The sequence below is a fragment of the Mycothermus thermophilus genome (genome assembly GCF_041956435.1).
Source record: "Mycothermus thermophilus strain CBS 625.91 unplaced genomic scaffold VTJ04scaffold_2, whole genome shotgun sequence".
In the NCBI taxonomy this organism is placed as follows: Eukaryota; Fungi; Ascomycota; class Sordariomycetes; order Sordariales; family Chaetomiaceae; genus Mycothermus; species Mycothermus thermophilus.
The window spans coordinates 1,649,659-1,663,263 of NW_027191428.1; the positions used below are offsets into that span (position 1 = coordinate 1,649,659).

A 13,605-nucleotide genomic window follows, 5' to 3' on the forward strand; every position below is an offset into this window, starting at 1 on the left:
TACAAACGGCAGACCCCGGCTTGACTGACACAATCTGACGTGTTGGCTTGACTGTGTAACTATAGCCCGACTACGCATGCTCTGGATACACCACTTCCAATCTGTACATACACAATATTGGTGATATTGTCGTAGTGTTGTACGCAGGTAGCTGGATCATGATACTCCAAAGCCGGGAGAAGCTTACTTCATATGCAATATGTACAGAAGTACCACTCGGGTGCAATATCAATCAGGAATCGCAATTTTACACAGTCCAAGAGCGAACAGCTCTCGAGGATGAATTGAGTTGCGAGACAACACGATTGTTGGGATTATGATTTCTACTGCAGTATTGTTGGGATCTCCAAGTCACAGATCTCAGCTCGTTACTCCATTCTAGACTCTGTGATGCAGTAGCCATGACACTGGCCGACATATCAAAGTCCATTTTTCAACTCGGCCTCTGCAGTCGATTGCATCATGCAGAATTCTGCAAGCCGTCAGGTACGTAGCTGACGCGGTGGAACAAATCCATCCACCCCTCCATTGGGCTCAGCTAGTATGTACAGCGTTCCAGCGCTCTGGGACTGACCCACCATGGCGCAATATCAGAAGCTGTTAAGCCCCAACGCAGAATCTGCTCGGTTGCATGGCACTCGCTGATGACGCGCTGTGGACTCCTGTCCATGTGCCCACATTAGTTAGCGTCATCTTTGCGGCCATTCAACTCACAGTTTGCCCTTCAGGTGCATTCTCCAACGCCGCTATGGGTCCTCTTCTGCTATCGACACGCCAAAATATGCTCCAGCGGAGCCTGGAAGATGGGGTTGGCCGCCCCCAACACCCACGACGTTGGTGGCTCTAAGTTGCCTTCGCTTGGTCTGGTCTGTCCCACGGAGGCGATTAGACAATATGATGGAGGTAACACAAGACGGGCCTTGTGCTTGGTGGGCGAGTCTACCCTCCGCGGCAGAGGGAATAAGATCTGGGGAATGCCATTACCCAGTTCATCTGAGGTAGTACATGCTGGTCCTCTCTGTCGGGACCTCAAGTCAAACCATTCGCGGGCTTGAAGACCATGGACCACGGACTCCGGTCTGAACAAGGCGCCGACCTTCACTCTCTCGCCGGCTTGGTTCTTGCTTCAGCCCTGTTCGCCATCTCACTTGCTCTCTGGCGTGCCTATTGGAAGAAGAACAGACTACCATTACCCCCAGGACCTCCCGCTGAACCTCTTCTCGGGCACTACCGACTCATTCCTGACGAAGCCCCGTTCAAGCAATACGCTCAGTGGGCCGAAGATTACAACAACGATGTTTTATTCTTTTGGACCTTCGGCACCAAATGGATCGTCCTCAACAGCCTCGAAGCCGCCGTTGAGCTCCTCGACAGGCGAGGCTCTAACTACGCTGACCGCCCGCGCTTTGTCATGTTTGAAGAGTCCGAATCCCCGCGGCGTGAAGCTATTCTCCCAGCCATTGCCATCGTGAAAACTAAAAAAAAAAATGTCTCGCCCAAACAATGCACTGACATCAACAACACAGAATGGGCTGGGCACCAACCCTAACTTGGCTGCGCTGGGGCCCAAAATACCATCTCCACAGGCGTGTTTTACAGCCCCCATTCACGCGGTCGCGGGTCGGTGAGTTTGCGGACCTTCAGCGGCGTGAAGCCTTGCGGTGCTGCGCAAGCATGCTTGACAATCCAGACGATTGGCTCACTGCAGTGAGACGGTTTTCTGTCGCCGTTGTGCTCAAGATCGCCTACGGTCTCGATGTGGAAGGGCCTGACAGTCCCTGGATCAAAATGGCCGAAGACACTTCTGAGGCAGTGGGGAAGTCGGGGGCGCCTGCGAGTTCGATCATGGATCGGTTTCCGCCCTGTAAGTAGAAGCTCGATGACAGAGGACGGAGATGATCGCTGACCTTGGGGGGTTGGGACAGCGCGATATCTACCAGATTGGCTCCCTTTCATGGAGAGGTTGCGGTATGCTCGCACTTGGCGGCCGGCGATTGAGAGGCTTACCCAGGTACCGTTTGAGGAGTCTATCAAGATAATGGTAAGTGTTGCCGAGGTTTATATCCTGATCTCTTTGAACCCCGGCTTTGTTGACCCTTCCTAGGACTCTTCGGGACCCGACGGACAGTCTTTTGTCCACACAAGGATGGCTGCTTGGGCAGAGAATCAGCGCAATGGATTGCCGAATGACTTCGATCTGGACGACATCCGAGGAGCCGCGGCCACTCTTGTCATCGCCGGCAATGATACTGTATGTCACCCCAACATTCAGCAACTTTGCCTCTCTAACAAAGCGCCCCTTTCTAGACAGCAGCAACCCTAATGCTCCTCGTTCTCTATCTTATGCAAAACCCCCATGTCCAACGCCGTGCCCAAGCCGAACTCGACAGCATTGTTGGTCGTCGCCGGCTTCCGACGTGGTCCGACCTGCCTCACCTCCAATACGTGAACCTGATCCTGCAAGAGACATACCGCATGAACCCGCTCTCGCCGCTCGGTGTCCCACACGCCAGCATTGCTGATGATGTGTATCAGGGGATGTTCATCCCTAAGGGCACGATTGTCTACCCGAACGTGTGGGCTATGAGTCACGATGAGAAGGTGTATAAGGATCCATTTGTGTTCCGGCCTGAGAGGTATTTGCCGAAGGACGAGGGAGGAAACGGGGAGCCGTTGCCGGTGGGGAATTTTGGGTTTGGCAGACGGTGAGTTGCCGGGGGTTAATTGGTTATGGTGTGTTTATAACTGAGGCTTACTAACCTATGTGTCGAATGTGCAGCATCTGTATTGGCAGAAACCTGGCCGAAAACAGCCTTCTGATTGTTTTGGCTACGATGTTGGCCACCGTCGACATCGGATGGCCGCTAGGAGAGGATGGAAAACCAGCTCCATTTGAACCGGAGTGGTCGTTCAGGGGTCAAGCGTGAGTGCCTACATGGTTGAGAGGTCTCCGAGATGGCATCGCTAACACGTGGAATTCAGCATTGTGTTGCCATTCAAGGCGTTGATTACAAGCCGCTCGGCTGAGTCTAGGTCGTTGTTGGATGAGGAGTTGGCGATGGTCAGTGGTGCGGATGACTCTGGTTGATAAGTCTTGTACATACTTTGTACATACACGGAGCTGTTGGCATCCCTGTCATCATCACATTGTTCTGCCTACTCCGAAAGGCTTATTATTTACACTTCAACCTAGCTGTTGAAGTGGAAAAATAAACCCCTTTTCTCCACCCCGCTTCACAACCTCCCTAATACCCCTTAACTCTCACAAGAACACCATGCCTTTCCAGAAGCCAGTCACACTCGAATGCACCCGATTCCTGCCTAGCCAACTGACTTCTCCGTGCTGAGTCGACCAGGAACATAGCAAAATTTACTCTCACATTAAAGTCGCCACGGTTCAGTTCTCAGTCATTTACCCTGGCGTTGTCTGCTCTGGGTTGGAATGGTGCTGTGAACTGCTTCTAAACCGCGTTGCTGTCGCCCTACTGGTCTTCAATAACTGGGCTTGTGAGACACAGTCGTATTTTCCCAGCTGATTAGTTGCATAACCCGATAATACCGACCAGTTCGACATGCTATGGCATCGAGGTCAAGAGCTCTCGTTGCGAACTGACATCGATATTCCTGAGAGACCTTTCCGGCTCCATGCGAGATGTTGATGCAGGCGTGCAGACTGTCGGCAACAAGCGTAGGAGTGCCACAACCGAGACTAGTGTCACGATGGTCCCGCGAGGAAGAGAAAACATGGCAATGATGAAGGTCGCTTTGTCCGAGGTCTTGTCCCATTGTTGTTTTGTCTCTTGTGCCTCGAATTAGCGGAAACAAAGCCTTTGTTTCCTTCGAGGAGCACTCGGTGGGCGGTGTGTCACCCTGGGCCAGAACCAGTTTCTTGCGGCTCCTTTCTGACGTTCTCACGAGCTAGCTTGTTGAAGATTCTTTGTCAGTTGAGCAGGGGAATACAAATGAACAAAGAACCTAGAGTCTCATCGAAACAATGCCATTTTTGGTTTCTCACTAGCCCACTTCCCCTTTGTTCGGCCTTAAACTTAACTGGCACTTCTATTTCTGGGACACAATGACAGCCAGACTCGACATCATGAAGGCTGAGCCAACACATGGCCATCGTCCCTCACAGTACCAACGAGCATGGTGGTTGTGAGATGATGTATAAGTAGACGTGTAAGCCCCATGCCCGAGAAGCATCGTTCTCTCATCGCACCGACAACGACAACAACAGTAACAAAAGCAACGATAACAACACGACAACCCAGTTACACCTACAACGGTAAAAACAACATCATCATCAACGACCACTTTTAAGTGAGCACCCCCGGTAAGAACACACCACCAGCTTGCTCACTTGGACTTCATCTCCCTGACAATGGCTAACCATAACCGGAGCTGGCGCTGGATTCAGCCATGGCACACTATCCTAACCGGCAAGGATGGCTACTGCTTCATCGTCAAGGATAGCCAGAACAAGAGGTACCTCGTCGTGGAGGATATGGCTGGCGGCGTACAGAGCCGTGTTCAGCTTTGCCTCAATACGGCGGGAGAGATGGTTGTGCGCAAGTGCAGCAAGGGTCTTTTCAGAAAGTCTGGCACCACCTGGCCTCACTCAGTGATGGAGGCCGTTGACACCGAGCTCCGCATCCTTGACCATCTCAACACTCTCCCAACGACGCATCCGGCGCTCCCAGATGTCGAGCTCAAGCCTCGCTGGATCACCGCCCTGAACTGGTATGAGTTTCCGATCCGCCGTGGGGATGAATGCTACCGCATCAGTTACTGGAAGTGGTGCAATGGCGGCAATGTGGGCCTGCTCTTTGGGATGGACATGCTCAAGAACACCCCCATCTGCGTCATAGCCCGTATGATCCATCAGGTCTGCGAGACGCTGGAGGTCATGTACCAGTGCGGCATGGAGGCCGTTTACCACTGTGACCTGCACCTTTACAACATCTTTGTCCACTGGCCCATCGATGGCCGGAACCGGAGGCCCAACTTCTTCATCGGTGACTTTGGCTGGGCCCGTACTGCCTCCGAGGCTCTGTTGGAGACCGAGTGCGCCTATGGCAGGGACCGGGGCGAGGCCATGAAGACGTGGCGGGAGAACCATAATGGCGAACTTTGGGACATGGCTCCTGAAACCGCTAAACAAGGTAAGCGTCGTATCTGTGACTTGAAGTGCTTCCTCTGGGGTCTCAGCCCTCGTCTGGTCTTGGACCATGCCAATATCAGTCCTCTTCAAGCGGAGCTGAGGGACATCATATCGGAGCTGGACAAGTTGCGAGAGGAAGATGACAAGTTGACCCAGCACCCGAACAGCAGGCCCCCCTCGCTGATGAGCGTTGTTCAGCGTGCGCGCGCGCTGGAGAAGGAGGCTCTGACACAGGAGAAGGACACCGAGTTCTACAAGGACTTCGTGACGAGGAGCAGAGCAAGGGTTCAGGAGACGTTGACCAAGGCTCCCTTCATTATCGACCAGGAGGCATGCAAGCGCCCTGCGAACACTCATATCGCGGAGATCGAGGAGGATGTGGAGGACTATGCTCAGCGCCTCATCAAGGATTGCGAGTACATCCGCTCCTATGCCAATGAGAATGATGCCTACGGAGAGGTAAAGTACCATCCTCTTTCCGACGATGACGACGATGGTTATCAACCCTATGACGGCGACATGGACGAGGACGAACTTGGCCCGAAGTTCTCCAAGTTGAAGTCCTGGGTTGGATCCCCTCCCCGCCAGGCCGGCCAGGCCCAGGCCCAGGATCAGGATCAGGATCAGGATCAGGATGAGGATCAGGATGACAATGATGAGTCATGGGAGGATGAAGAGGCGATGCTTGAGGCAATGTTTGACAAAGACGAGTTGAAGAGGATGGGTGCCTGGGTTGAGGGCGTTGATGAGGAGTAACTAATAGTAGGTAACTAGACTGTAGGATACAATAGAGTGTGCAATATTACCTATCTCTATATCCACTTTTATATGACCCAATCGAGACTTAGTCCTGTGCGTTTCGAATGTGAGGGATAGTATTTGTGAGAAAATAATTCTGGTCAGTCTCTCAGATACTCCGACGGAACACCCTCTTTGAACATCAACCCTAACCCTCTTCACAAACGTTCACATCCATTCTCAAAATCACTCCCTGCTCCTCCCATCCACCACATACACATCATGAACTTGGTCAACTAATCAAGCGCCCACCCCAAAATCTTTCTTGCCCATCGTGACCATGACCGACAAGGCCGATAAAGCAGACACCCGCATCAGCCGGGAACAAGGCCGGCGCTACTGGGAGGGCGTCGAGGCCACCGTCAACGGCATGCTGGGCGGTCTTCCTCAGCTGAGCCGCGTCGACCTCCGCGGCTCCCACAACTTCCTGGCCAAGCTTGGCATTGGCTCGAAGCCAGGTCTTCGCGTCGCCGCGAGGGCTCTGGAAGGCGGAGCGGGGTGAGTGAGTCTCATTCATTCAACTTGAGTTGAATCAATGTTGTCAGTCAGTCAGTTGGTGAGGAGAGATGAGGAGGATCCGGCATTATCATCTGTGAACATGAATCTCACACACACTCTCTCTCCACCTTCTTACCAGCATCGGCCGTGTTACGCGTGGCCTCCTCCTCGACGGCATCGCCACCGAAGTCGACGTGATCGAGCCAATCGCAAAGTTCACCGCGGCGCTACAGGACACTCCTGGTGTGGGGCGCATCTTCAACATGGGCTTGGAGGACTGGGAACCGCCAACAGAGGAAGACAAGGATGAAGGAGCAGAGCCCAGGAAACGCTATTACGATCTCATCTGGATCCAGTGGTGCGCCGGCCACCTGACGGACGAGCAGCTAGTCGGTTTCTTGCGGCGGTGCAAGGAAGCGCTGAACCCGGAGGTGGATGGGTTGATTGTGCTCAAGGAGAATAATAGCACAACTGACGGGGATGAGTATGATGATGTGGATAGTTCGGTGACGAGGTGAGTGTTTCTCATCATCATCTGTCTCAAGAGTCTATTAGGACTAGACAACTCGTTCTCTGAATCGTCTGCCTGACCTAGTTACATATGGACTAACCTGTTCTCAACCTGGATATGTAAAGACATGATTCTACTTTCCGTCGAATCTTCGAAGAAGCAGGTCTCAACCTCGTCCGCGTCGAGCTTCAAAAAGGCTTCGGCGCCCTCGCCAAAAACCTCCTGCCGGTCAGGATGTATGCGTTGAAGCCGGCCGTCTAACCCCAGATCTCTCGCCAATCAAAACGACATAATAGATATTAATGATCTCACGTCTTTTTGGTATAATGTTCTTTCATTCATCTCTTTCCCAATCGTGACCGCCTTTATGCCGCTGCCACCTGTTCCACCACCTTCTCCTTCCCCTTGCCCTTGCCCTCCTCCTCCACCTCCTCTCCATCCTCCAACTTCACCCCCTCCGCCGCCGCCTCCAACCCACCACCCTTGGCGTTCTCCGCCTCCATCCCCTCGCTCCTCTTCAAAAAGTAATCCACCACCTCGAGCTTGTCGCCAAAACTCGCCAGGTCCAGCGGCACGTAATTCTTGTCGTTGGCGATCGCGACGCTGGCCCCGCCCTCCTCGACGAGCAGCTTCACCGCGGGGAGGTGCCCGCCCAGCGCCGCCCAGTGAAGGCCCGTGTTGCCGTACTCGTTGACGGCGTCGACAAAGGACTGTTTTTGCTCCGCCGGGGTGGAGGAGAAGTGAGAAAGGAGGAGCTTGATGGTTTCTGTGTGGTACAGAGAGGGAGAAGGATATTAGTGGGACGTGTTGGTTAAAAGATGTCATTATTGAGGCTTCACTCACCAACATGCCCGTTACCCGTCGCCATGTGCAGGCAGGTCGACTTGCCCTCATCGCGGGCGTGCGTCAAAATGTCAGCTGGTGTGGTCTTCTCTCTCTCAGAAAGTTCAGAGAGGAGTCTAGACAGCTCTTCGTTGTCGCCAGTGCGAGCGGCGTACAGCAGGTCGTCGATTTCATCTTCATTGAGTTGGGGTGCCATAATGGATGGTCTTGAGGCTTGCAAAGCACTCTCTGTTGCAAGGTCGATATTTCTGGTTTTGGGGTGTGTGGGCAAGGCAAATCAAGGCCCAAAACTATAAAAGATTAACTTCGGCAAAAATGCGAGCCTGTGGCAGCCGTGAGTAAGGTTTGTGAGCATTAGATGTTGTCACTGAGACCAAAATTTCTCCAAATTTGGAGGGGTTCTGGCCCAAACAGTGCAAGGGAATTCGCACTGTCCTGGCATCTTTTGCTGATGGAACACTACGCTGCTTTTGACTTAAACACAACATTGAACGCAGCGGGAACCAAGAAATATTCTTCCTCACCAGATGACCAATTTATATAATTGAGTTGTTTCTCTCTGTCATACATTTCGTCATTTTTACGTCCAGCCAGGCCGCCATATCACCATAATGATCCACAGCCTGAATCTCAGCTTTGATATTGAGTATGAGCATCCGCTGTAGTTCTCGGAGTTGATGCTCATCCTCTTCAGTCAACTGGTCAGAGGAAGTGATGTCTTTCATCAGGTTAATTGCCCTTTTTCTATCCCGTTGAGTTAAGGGTAAGATAGAGTCCCATGGTTGACTTGAGCTCTGTATCTTGGCTCGTTTGGTCGGTCTCTCGCTCTGAGAACCTAGATTTAAGTTAACAGCCGGGAACGACACTTGATGCAACATGGGAGTCTTACCGTCAGCAGACCACGTCTGCGAGTCTTGACTGCCAGACTGACTTTCACTCAAGGACAAACTCCTCATCTCTCCATGACACGAGACAGGATTGACGATTAGCAAATCATTTGAGCAAATGCCCAACCACCGCAGTTCTGGCACGGTGACTCCCTGCTCATGGTCGAGTCGTCGGCTTCCATGCTTGTACGTTCTCATGATGGACAGGCCGTCTGGATCAAAGTCGACCAAAGCAGCAATGACCAGGTTTGGCCTGAGGTAGGATAGAACGGAAAGAAAACGTCGTGTGGCTAGGTCAGGGTAGCCTTTCGCCTGAGAATATTAACAGATTGTCTTTGAGAGAAACGCGAACAAAGAAACTAACTTACTGTTAGGAGGATTCCGGGACCAGCTTGAGAGTAGGCGGCGTATTGAGAAGCTGCCAGAGTACGAAATGTTGCCTTGAGATTTCAGCAAGGAACACTTCATAACACCGAGAGACTGCGTCTCATACCTCTTTTTCAATCACAAGTAGCCAGCCAGTATCCCGGAAATCAACTGCTTTCAATGAGGCTAAAGGGGGTATGAGAATCCCCTGTTTCAGTCAGCAAGTGAGAGCCTCGTGGCCAAGTATGAGAGGGCACTGACTGAGTCTCCTGGGCCGTCACAGGTCTGTATGGAACCATCAAAGAGTGTTACTTCAAAGGGACCATACATGAGACCTTTAGCCGCAGCAACCTGGAATATGGGGTTAGCATTCCTACGCACGCAGGTTGTGTGAGCAAGCTTGACTGACGATGTTTAAGTCTTCCCTTCCCACTCCAAGAGTAAATGCCAGGTTGTCGACCATATCATCTACAACGGCTTGCGATTTGAAGAGCTGCGGGTTTTGATAGTAGACGTTTCTATTTGTATCTAAATCAGGAACTGGGATTCTGAAACAATCTGGGGCTTTCGGTGTTCCAGGAAATTCAACATGCCTCTTCGTAATGACGTTCCCAGAGAGTAGTGCCTCATGAGCCATGGTTATAATGCAGAACAGTGCTTCTAAGTTATCATGTCAGTATCGCAATAATACCCTAACGAAGTTGTCTCGCATACCAAATCTCTTGGCCTCCATGGGTGTGCGACCTGGGAACCTCACACCTCCTATGTCACGGACATCCTCAGGCAGAGGCAGCGAAAGACTGTGATCTTGCGAGCGAGCGGTCCGGTATGGGATGATGATCTCTTCTCCGCGTGAAATGGCTTCCAGGATTGTCTCAAGGAGCTGTTCAAGACGTTCCAAGGCTTGACTCGGGGGCGGAGAGGGCAGTTGAACGAACCCAGCATGAAGGAACTGAGACATCGGAGTTCAATGCGTGTAGAATGCGGACATTGCTGTGTTCTTGGCTGCTATTAACCCCTTGAAGCCAAACTGATTCCCAATTAGGCAATGGTGATGAATAAGCCCAACAGAACTTCGATGCTCCCAACAACATTGGACAATTCATGACAATTTAAAGATTCATGGAGAAAAGCTTTCATTGCCTGCGCTGCTGCCTAAGTGTACCAAATGAAGGCTGTCAGACACTCCTTCCTCAAGTTGACTTTGACCTTCAGTGGTTCTTTCCTCCAATACTCGCTGACTTCACATGTCGGGAGCGGCCCGACTGCCGGCTGCCAAGACCCGGCGGTGGGCCGGGTCCCTTCCGCTCTTGAACGCTCCGATCCGACGTGCAGATGGCCATTGACCAATTGTGCGTCCCGAGGGGGACCACAAAAGTTCCAAATCGGGAGAAGTCAGCCCAGCTCCCCCGGCCAAGACAACACAACAGCGACCCAAAAACCCGGGGCCAGCACATGCCCCTGGAGTCTTTCGACCTTTGTCGACTTTTCTTCTGTCCGCCAGATCAACCTGATCCCGCCTCACAGCAACCATGGCGAGGAAGAAGACGGCGACAACGACAGGTACGGAAGCCACCAACGGCGCGGCAAACGGCGCGTCGCGTAAGCGTCTGAGCAACGCCGCCGACGACGAACACGATGCCAAGCGGTTGCGTCCCCTGCCCGAGAAGACCGACTACTCCCGCTGGCGTCTGCGCGACAACAATAGCTGTCAATCCTGGGTCTACCTCGAAGATGACGAGGCCCTCAAGGAGTGGCCCCAATCAACCGCCGACAAATACTTCCTTGGTCTTCCTCTGGTGAGCAATCCCCTATATGTCACACCTGCTCGCCTCACCGGTCACAGCAAGTTCTAACCCCGCCTTTCTCCAGAACCTTCCCGACCTTCCGAAGCCCAAGAGCCCCCTCGATGCCGTCCGCAATGGCCTCGAATTCTTCGAGAAGCTGCAACTTCCCAGCGGCCACTGGGGCTGCGAGTACGGCGGCCCCATGTTCCTCCTGCCTTGCATCGTCTTCTCCTGGTATGCGACCAAGACGCCGATCCCCTGGTACTACGCCACCGAGATCAAGAACTATCTTTTCGCTCGCGCACACCCGGAGGATGGCGGCTGGGGCCTACATATCGAGGGTGAAACTTCTGTCTTCGGCACCGTTCTCAACTATGTCGTCCTGCGGATCATCGGCGTGGACCCGGACCACCCTGTCATGGTCAAGGCTCGCGCCACTCTTCACAAACTCGGTGGTGCTACCCACGGCCCCCATTGGGCTAAGTGGTGGCTTGCTGTCTTGGGTCTTGCCGATTGGGATATCGTGAATCCTGTGCCACCGGAGCTCTGGCTGTTGCCGGACTGGGTCCCCTTCGCTCCATGGCGTTGGTGGATTCATATCCGCATGGTCTTCCTGCCAATGAGTTATCTCTGGTCCCGTCGCTGGCAATGTGAGGGGACAGACCTGATTCGGGCTATTCGCAAGGAGATATACCTTGAGGACTGGGACAAGATCGACTGGGCCGGAAACCGGAACACCATCCACCCTCGGGACAACTACCACCCCAAGTCATGGCTGCTCAACACTATCAACTGGCTCCTGGTCAAGATTTGGAATCCCTTTTTCCGGACAAAGGCTCTTGCGGAGAAGGCTGAGGCTTGGGCTATGGAACTCATCGAGATGGAGAATGAAAACACTGACCACTCCGATCTGGCTCCCGTGTCCGGTTCAATGAACCTCGTCTGTCTCTACGCCCGCGACGGCCCCGACTCGTATGCCGTGCGCCGGCACAGGGAACGCTCGCACGAGTTCCTCTGGGTCAAGGACGAGGGTCTCCTCGCTAACGGAACCAACGGCGTGCAATGCTGGGACACCGCCTTCGCCATTCAAGCCATCATGGATGCCGGTTTGACCGAGGACCCTCGCTGGCGGCCCATGCTCCTCCGCGCCCTTGAGTTTCTCGACAACCAGCAGATTCGCGAAAATGTCAAGGACCAAGAAAAGTGCTACCGGCAGCAGCGCAAAGGTGGCTGGGCCTTCAGCAACAAGGACCAAGGCTATGCCGTCAGCGACTGCGTCTCGGAAGCCCTCAAGTCGGTCATCATCCTGCAAAAGACCCCCGGCTTCCCCACCCTCATTGATGACCAGCGCATCTTCGACGCCATCGACACCCTTCTCACCTACCAGAACCCCAACGGCAGCTGCTCCTCGTACGAACCTCCGCGCGCCGGTCCCTGGATGGAGATGCTCAACGCCGCCGAGGTGTTTGGTCGCATCATGGTTGAATACGAGTACCCGGAGTGCACAACGGCGGTGGTTACTGCCCTGTCGCTGTTCCGCAAGCACTGGCCGAACTACCGCCCAGGAGAGATTGATCGGTTTATCCGTCGTGCTGTCGCTTGGATCAAGACGGCCCAGCAGCCTCACGGCGGGTGGTACGGCAGCTGGGGCATCTGCTTCACCTACGCGACCATGTTTGCGCTCGAGAGCTTGGCGAGTATCGGCGAGACGTACGCCAACAGCAAACATGCCAAACGCGGATGCGATTTCCTCATCTCCAAGCAGCGCGAGGACGGTGGCTGGTCAGAGCACTACAAGGTAAATAACTTATTTCCCCCTTTCCCACCGTCCTCCCTCCCCAAAACCGCTTCTTTACTAACAACCTGACCCCAGGCCTGCGAAACGGGCGAATACTACGAACACCCGTCGGGCTCGCAGGTCGTCATGACGGCCTGGGCGCTCATCGGCCTCATGAAAGCCGACTACCCAGACATCGAGCCCATCAAGAAGGGCATCAAGCTCATCATGGACCGCCAGCAGCCCAACGGTGAGTGGCTGCAGGAGGCCATCGAGGGTGTCTTCAACAAGAGCTGCATGATCTCGTACCCCAACTACAAGTTCACCTTCACCATGAAGGCCCTCGGCATGTTCGCCAAGAAGTATCCGAACGAGAAGGTTGTGGAGTGAAAGAGGTCCCGTCGGGCTGGCTGGGCATGTGGTTGGGATGTTGATGACAGACATCGAGGTTATGATGGAGCATCATGCATGCATGAATTTACACAGTATTTTAGGATATGAAGTAACGCCTTGGCCCCCATTACGAGAAGGGAAAAGGTCGTTTGGTAATCATAATGAATTGGACAGAAGAAAATTTACTCACTGCAGTGAATTGGATTAGGGTGCTCAGGAAATCACTTCAACTTGTCTAAACACGAGAAGACTCCAGAGGCATGACACCTCCTTACCGCGGTTACACACTGGAGAGAAACATTGCACCATACAACAGACAGCCAAACAAATTGGTATCCGTGAGCTTTCAGTGACCATTCGCTCCATGGCGGCCAGAGGCTCTTGACAGCAGCGGCCAGCCCACAGGTATTGCGAACCTGACATACCCAGACGGTAATAGCAAGAACAATCCTTTCCGAACCGTCCTGATAACGTCCATTTTTATCGTCCCATGACACACGAAGCACTACCTAATCTTCATCAGAGAACCGGTACCTTCACGTCCGTCTTCCTCTCTCCACCCTTTCCCAGCCATGCCATGCTGG

The 13,605-nt window shown here is 53.3% G+C and overlaps 5 protein-coding genes across 5 annotated transcripts; 4 read left to right on the forward strand and 1 right to left on the reverse strand.

Moving 5' to 3' along the window:
* Window positions 1-1,060: 1,060 nt before the first annotated feature.
* Window positions 1,061-3,088, forward strand: VTJ04DRAFT_2738 (uncharacterized protein; the record flags this gene model as incomplete). Its single annotated transcript, XM_069360560.1, has 8 exons — window positions 1,061-1,468; window positions 1,527-1,620; window positions 1,691-1,864; window positions 1,941-2,041; window positions 2,105-2,251; window positions 2,308-2,705; window positions 2,780-2,923; window positions 2,983-3,088. The coding sequence occupies 8 exons, from the start codon at window positions 1,061-1,063 to the stop codon at window positions 3,086-3,088; spliced, it is 1,572 nt and encodes a 523-aa protein (XP_069221259.1).
* Window positions 3,089-4,381: 1,293 nt separating this feature from the next.
* Window positions 4,382-5,917, forward strand: VTJ04DRAFT_2739 (uncharacterized protein; the record flags this gene model as incomplete). The annotated part of the gene is made up of 1 exon (XM_069360561.1): window positions 4,382-5,917. The coding sequence occupies one exon, from the start codon at window positions 4,382-4,384 to the stop codon at window positions 5,915-5,917; it is 1,536 nt and encodes a 511-aa protein (XP_069221260.1).
* A 322-nt stretch (window positions 5,918-6,239) lies between these two features.
* Window positions 6,240-7,229, forward strand: VTJ04DRAFT_2740 (uncharacterized protein; the record flags this gene model as incomplete). The annotated part of the gene is made up of 3 exons (XM_069360563.1): window positions 6,240-6,457; window positions 6,597-6,971; window positions 7,094-7,229. 3 exons carry the CDS (start codon window positions 6,240-6,242, stop codon window positions 7,227-7,229), a joined length of 729 nt encoding a protein of 242 aa, XP_069221261.1.
* Window positions 7,230-7,333: 104 nt separating this feature from the next.
* On the reverse strand, window positions 7,334-8,007 carry VTJ04DRAFT_2741 (uncharacterized protein; the record flags this gene model as incomplete). The annotated part of the gene is made up of 2 exons (XM_069360564.1): window positions 7,334-7,734; window positions 7,812-8,007. 2 exons carry the CDS (start codon window positions 8,005-8,007, stop codon window positions 7,334-7,336), a joined length of 597 nt encoding a protein of 198 aa, XP_069221262.1.
* Window positions 8,008-10,596: 2,589 nt separating this feature from the next.
* Window positions 10,597-13,018, forward strand: VTJ04DRAFT_2742 (uncharacterized protein; the record flags this gene model as incomplete). The annotated part of the gene is made up of 3 exons (XM_069360565.1): window positions 10,597-10,863; window positions 10,937-12,649; window positions 12,725-13,018. 3 exons carry the CDS (start codon window positions 10,597-10,599, stop codon window positions 13,016-13,018), a joined length of 2,274 nt encoding a protein of 757 aa, XP_069221263.1.
* Window positions 13,019-13,605: the final 587 nt, after the last annotated feature.